At 42.3% G+C, this 6543-nt stretch overlaps 1 protein-coding gene across 1 annotated transcript; it reads right to left on the bottom strand.

Moving 5' to 3' along the window:
- Positions 1-2647: 2647 nt before the first annotated feature.
- LOC110104707 (uncharacterized mitochondrial protein AtMg00810-like) lies at positions 2648-3112 on the bottom strand. The gene is made up of 2 exons (XM_020833935.1): positions 2863-3112; positions 2648-2811 (listed from the first exon to the last, which is right to left on the bottom strand). The coding sequence occupies exons 1-2, from the start codon at positions 3110-3112 to the stop codon at positions 2648-2650; spliced, it is 414 nt and encodes a 137-aa protein (XP_020689594.1).
- Positions 3113-6543: the final 3431 nt, after the last annotated feature.

The raw sequence follows: 6543 nt of genomic DNA, 5'->3' as shown, positions 1-6543 counted from the left end.
CGACACTGCCTCGCCTGCCCACGGCCCCCCGCTGCCGCCCACACGCTCGCCCGCCATACCGCGCCCGCCTCCTGCTTGCCCTAGACGGCTCACGCTCCTCTGCACGCCCGCTCGCGCTCTCTAGCACAGCCACTCGCACACCCGTTTCAGGTCAACCCGTGTCGGGTCGGATCCGAGTTTGGATATCCGACACGTTTACCTACCCGTGTCGGGTTAGTGTTGACCGGTTTGAACCCGGGTCATTTCCGGACTCGACCCGAACCGAACCCGTGACCCAAAATTGACATCCCTCTTTTTGGTTGCAAGATCTCTTATTTTATCAAGAGAATGATTTTGATGATCACTTTCTTTTATATTACTCGACTGTACTGTTTGATGAATATTTCTCACACATTAATTATTTGAAATCATCATCAAAATGACATTGAGATGTTCACATACATTCCAAGCCCTTGATTTTGATTCATGCGGGCATGAATTTGACCACTTTTGGTGTCATTATGTTTGTCTTATCAAGCCGTTTAGTTCAATTATAAATTTATTAAAATTGGAGTTATAATGGTCTTGATATTAATTTTAAAAGTCTCCAATTGAAATATGCCTAAAAATATGTGCTTGATTAAGATGATTTTTTTGTGATATACCAAAGAGAATGATTGTGTTGATCACTTTTTTTACATAACTTGACAGTCTTTGATGATTATTACCGACATGTATCAATAATTTAAAATCAACAATCAAATGATCTTGAGATGTTGAGAAGAATAACTTCTTTCTATCACATATACTCTACTAATTAATATTGTATTGATCCAAAAGCTTAAAATTTCTACACCACTATTAATTCAATCAGAGCCATTCAATTTAAATTCATAAAGAAAAAAATGAGCCTAAGTTGATTTATAGGTAGCAATTTTTCAACTGTACTTTTGCCACCCTATTAATACAAATGTTAGCATTGTAAATATATACATATGTTTTTGGGGGTAATGGTAATTTGATTTATTAGAAATAATAAGAAATGATATGAGAATAATGCCAAAATTTCCACTTGCTAAATTTATCAGTCTAATAAAAAACCACATATTTATTTGGGCTTCAATTTGGAGGCCCAAAGTCAAAGGTGGGCCTAAATGGATATGTGTCATATTTATGCTTTAGTATCTGTCTTTCATCCTTCCAGATGGACTCTTTATGAAACTACAAATGCTATATTCCTTTCTAACTGTTATACGGATGTTGAATGCAACTCTATGTTCGGATGTCGTGGTACTGTACCAAGCAATTTCGAGCATCGGTACAATAAAAGGGTGACGTGGCGTATTCTGATTGATCTCTAAATGACGTTCGGCACCTGCATAGAATAATTTTTCCTCTAGCTGTGATGGCACTGAGGATATAATAAAATTTTGAGGTCATTAAGGTACAAAAATGATAAATAAACAATATGGGTCGACTGATTGAGTATTTTGAGATTTTGGATGGAAAACTATAAATAGGCTCACCGTCTTCACATGAGCGAGAAAGATTGTGTGCTTCACCTTGGCTTGAAATTAGAAAGAGCTTTAAGTTCTAAGAAACTCTAGAACTTCACATGTCATTCAAACCTAGCGATAGTCGTCAGAAAATGATGTTATCTATCCGTCATCGATCAACCATCATCAACTAATTTACATTATCCAAACGCTATTGATCGACCATCATTGCTTATTCATTGTCATTCAATCACAATTTCGTAATTGTTGTCGTATGATCATCATTGCCTGACCTCCATCTCTTGACCAGCATCATCCAATCTCCTTTGTTCGACTTCATCACGCAAATGTCATCTCTTGATCGTCGCCATCACTCTCCATTTTCTCCAACAAACTCTACAATAACTATAGAAGACCAAGCTATTATTCTTTAACTTTGTCATAATGTTTTCTATAAATGCTTGAAAGAGTCTATTTCTATGATGTTAATTGTATAATGAATCATTTCAACTAGGCCAAATTCATAGTTTTTCCCTCTTTTTATGTTTCTACATAACAAACTTGGGCTTATCCAATAAAACTCTTTTTTTACTTGCATACGTGCACTTGATCTTCCAATAAAATTAAGATGTGAAATACTCTCTTTACTATCGCAACTGTTCTAACATGCGAAAATTCTAATTTCCATTTCCATGTAGAGAAAGCAAGAAAGATAGGAAACAAACCAGAGAGATGAAATAAAGAAAGACTAATTCATTATGTTCTCAGTGTAATATAGAGGTATTAATAGAAACGATATACAGGTAAAAAAGTAAAACAAGAAAGTACAATTGCTAAAGACCATTTCGAGAATGCCACGTGTACGTGGCTAACATCTCCCCTCAAACTGATGTCTGCGCAGTAGAGATGAGTTTGCCGGAGAGATAGTTGAAGCGATTTGTCGTGAGCGGCTTGGTGAAGAGATCGACGAGCTGGTCGTTTGTGCATATATGATGAATCGAGAGGTGCTTTTTGCTGATGCAGTCGCAGATGAAGTGACAGTCAACCTCAATGTGTTTCGTTCGAGCATGGAAGATGGGATTGTTTGCTAAGGCAATGGCAGAGGTGTTGTCGTAGTAGACTAAGGTGGGGTTGTTTTGGGGAACTTGAAAGTCGGCAAGGAGACGTCGTAGCTATAAAATTTCCGATGCCTTGAAGGCCAGAGCGCGATACTCTGCTTCGGTGGAGGATCGTGCTATGGTATTTTGTTTCTTCACTTGCAATGAGATGAATGAGTTTCCTAGAAAGTTGCAGTAGCCGGAGATTGATTTCTGATCTTGTGTATTGCTTGCCCAATCTGCATCAACGTATCCTCAGAGAGTTAGGTTAGTTCGGTTTAGAGGTATACCTGTGTCTGAGGTTCCTTGAATGTATCTAAGGATGCGTTTTAATGATTCATAGTGAGTGTTGAGAGGCGTTTGCATGTGTTGGCACAATTGATGGACTGCAAACTGAATATCCGGTCGGGTGAGCGTGAGGTATTGCAGCGATCCTATAAGCTGACGGTATAGGTGCGGGTTGATGAACTCAGTGTTGGAGTTTTCCTGGATGCTGGATTTGCAAGCAATTGGTGTTGAAACAGATTTCGACGTAGTCATACCCACACGTTCAATTATCTTTTGGGCGTAAGTTTGCTGATGAAGTAGGATGCTAGATTTGGTTTGGATGGCTTGAATGCCAAGGAATTGAGAGAGGGGGCCTAGATTTCGCATCTGAAAACTTGCTTGAAGATTAGCTAGAAGACGATTTATTTCAGTTTTAGAGTAACATGTGAGGAGTATGTCGTCGACGTAGATTAGAATGTAGAGTTGGACGGTGCCTGCTTTGTACGTGAGGAGGGAGGGATTGGATTGGCTGATGTTGAACCCGAAGCGAAGTAGATGGTTGGAGAGATTCGCATACCATTCTCGCGGTGATTGTTTTGAGACCGTATAAGGCTTTCTTTAATTTGCACACGTAGTTGGGATGGAGAGAATCTTAGAATCCCTGTGGTTGATGCATGAAAACCGTGTCCGATAGCGTGCTGTGAAGAAATGTGTTTGATACGTCGAGCTGGTGAATGGTCCAGTTGTGATGGAGTGCTAGGAGAATTAGCACTCGAATGGTTGACATTTTTGCCACGGTACTAAATGTCTCGGTGTAGTCGAGGCCATGTTCTTGATTGTAGCCTGTGGCAACCAAGCGGGCTTTGTAGCGAGCTAAGGTGCCGTCCGAGTTATACTTGGTGCGGAAGGTCCATTTGCAGCCTAGTATGTTTTGGGATGGGTCAGGTAGAACTAACTCTCATGTGCCTTGAGTTTGCGGTGCTTGAAATTCTTGGGACATTGCTTTGCGCCAATGCTCAGATTTGGCAGCTTGAGTATATGTAGTTGGTTCGTTGGTTTGAATGGTGTGAAGCAAATCGAGGATTATATTTGGATATGATTTCCCGCTTTTGAGACGGGTTGTCATGTGGTGTGTGGGAATAGGTTGAGGCACAACAGCGGTGGGATGTTCGGTTGGATCAGCCGGTGGGAGTGACGTGTTGTTAGAAATTGCCGGTGCGGTGGAGAGAGTGTCAGTCTATTGATGCACAGTAGCTGGGGTGGGTGTGAGGGAGGAATGTAAGGTAGAATTGCTGTACGATGGTTCAGAAAGTGTATTGATTTGTGAAGGTATGTGGTTTGTGGGGACAAGAAGTAATGGTTGTGTAGGTAGAGAGAATGATTTAGAGTTGAAGGCAAGATGATCGATATTTGAGTATGGAAAGGTGTTTTTTGTTGAAAACAACCTTGCAGGAGGTGTAGATTTTGTTGGTGTTCAGGTCAAGGCATTTATATCCTTTTTGGGAGGTGGGGTAATCGATGAAGACACAAGGAGTGGATAGGTGAGATAATTTGTTGGTAGAGTATGGTTTGAGCCACGGATAACAGAGACAACCGAAGAACCGTAGGTTGGTATAGTTGGGTGGTGTGTGGTAAAGAATTTCGTAGGGTGATTTGTTATGGGTGTTGGGAGATGGCATGCGATTTATTAAGTATGTGGCGGTGAGAAGAGTGTCGACCCAGAGTGTTTGATAAGGATGCCTCGAGTAGAAGAGTCATAGTGGTCTCGATTATGTGACGGTGTTTGCGTTCGGCGACACCATTCTGAGATGGGGTATGTGGGCATGAGGATTGATGAATGATATCGTTGTAGTTGCAGAAGGTTTTAAATCTATTGTTAATAAATTCTCCGTTGTTGTCAATTCTAAGGATATGAATTTTATTATGAAATTGTAGTTCCACAAGCCTTTGAAATTCAAGAAAAGTATTAAAGACATCTGATTTCTGTACAAGTGGGTAGACCCATGTAAATTTTGAAAAATTGTCTATGAATGAGATGTAGTAACGATAGCCTTGAGTAGAGGCAGTTTGAAATGGGCCCCAGACATCTGAATGAACGAGAAAAAGTGGGAAATCGGTTACAGTTTGAGAACGACTAGAAGGTAGACGATGACTCTTGGCCATTTTACAAGCATTGCAAAAATCTTGTTTGGCGGAGATGCGAACATCACCGTGATGACGAGCGATGGTTATGAGGATCTGGTTTGATAGGTGACCCAACCGATGGTGCAAAAGGTCCGGGACGTGCTGGAGAGATAGGAGGGTGAGCTGTTGTGTCTTGGCAGACAGAGAGTCTTTGAGATGAAAGGGGTAGAGTCCATTAATACACGGACCCGTGAGAAGAGGACGATGGGTCTTCCGATCCTTAATTTCATAGCCAGAAGGAGAAAAGATTATATCGCAGTTATTGTCAGTGGTCAGTTTGTGAATAGATAGAAGATCGAAAGCCAAGTTTGGAACAAGATTGATATTAGATAGAGTAAGGCTACTTGTGGGCGTAGGAAGAAGTCCTTTGCCTGTGGTGTGGATCAAAAGATGACTGCCGTTTCCAAGAATTACCTGAGAGGTTCCGTCGTACTGTTGAGGGTGTTGAATTTGAGTTGGATCGGAGGTTAGGTGTGACGACGCGCCATTGTCCAAGAACCAGTCTGCCGAAGATGAGGAGGTGGGAGAGGTGAAGAGGGCGGATGTGGGTTCAGTGTTGTACTGGTCATCGTGGCGGTGCCAACATTTGATTGCAGAGTGACCGAATTTGCCACAGATTTGGCATGTGATGGGTGGATGCGCAGGTTTGCCTCCGCGGTTTGAGGTATTGGATGAACGACCATTTGTGCGACCTCAATTGAAGGATGTGCGGCCGCGACCCCGTCTGCGAGTGGCAGTAAGAGCTGTGGCGTTGCCAGACAGTTGAAGAGCATGGAGATCTTTGGCTGTTTCATGAGCGAGATTTAACTCTTCGCTGCAAAGAAGAGTGTATAGTTCGTCTAAAGTGACAGGACAAAGGTTTGTGCGGATTGCTGTTTTGAAGGCTTGATATGCGTTGGGGAGGCCATTAAGAGTGTAGTGAATGACGTCTTCGGCATCAATCATGGCTCCGGCTGCAGATAGAGCGTCTATTTGGATTTGACTTCAAGCAAGTATTGAGTCATAGGTTTATCTTTCATGGACAGAAAGTGGAGTTCATTCTTTAACTGGATGATTCTTGATCTAGTGGATGATTGAAGCCGGAGATCAAGAATGGACCATATCTCAGTGCAGTGATCTGCCGCAAGAACATAAGGTAGGATAGCATGTGAGATGATGTAGTAGAGTGCGGCAGCGAGATTTTGGTCAATCAATGTCCAGGTTGCGTGAGGGGACTGCTAGACAGATTGCGTATTGTCTGGTAGGGGTTCTTGAGTAGGGCATTTTGTGGAGCCTGTCAAGAAACCTTCGAATCCGTTTGCACGGAAGAGCTTGAGTACCTGAGAGCGCCAGAGAGCGTGGTTGTACGTCGTGAGGGGTTGAGCAATGGCGTTTTTGACATTGCTCATCAAAAATTTAAGAGACGATGGAATCTGCGGAGAGGAAAACTCATCTGAGTGGGAGGAGGTGGCCACCTGATTGGCGGAGGACAAGGCGGTGGAGTTGCTCATAGAGGGAGGCCAGCTGATATATATATATAT

The sequence above is a fragment of the Dendrobium catenatum genome, unplaced genomic scaffold (genome assembly GCF_001605985.2).
Source record: "Dendrobium catenatum unplaced genomic scaffold, ASM160598v2 fragScaff_scaffold_1090, whole genome shotgun sequence".
Taxonomy (NCBI): Eukaryota; Viridiplantae; Streptophyta; class Magnoliopsida; order Asparagales; family Orchidaceae; genus Dendrobium; species Dendrobium catenatum.
This window is presented reverse-complemented; position numbering and strand designations above follow the sequence as displayed.

Bases quoted from the DNA above. Each gene is read 5' to 3' on its own strand.
- LOC110104707 (XM_020833935.1), bottom strand. From the start codon at position 3,112: ATGACTACGTCGAAATCTGTTTCAACACCAATTGCTTGCAAATCCAGC. The intron at 2,812-2,862 runs GTATACCTCTAA...ACGTTGATGCAG, and splicing joins TCAAGGAACCTCAGACACAG to ATTGGGCAAGCAATACACAA.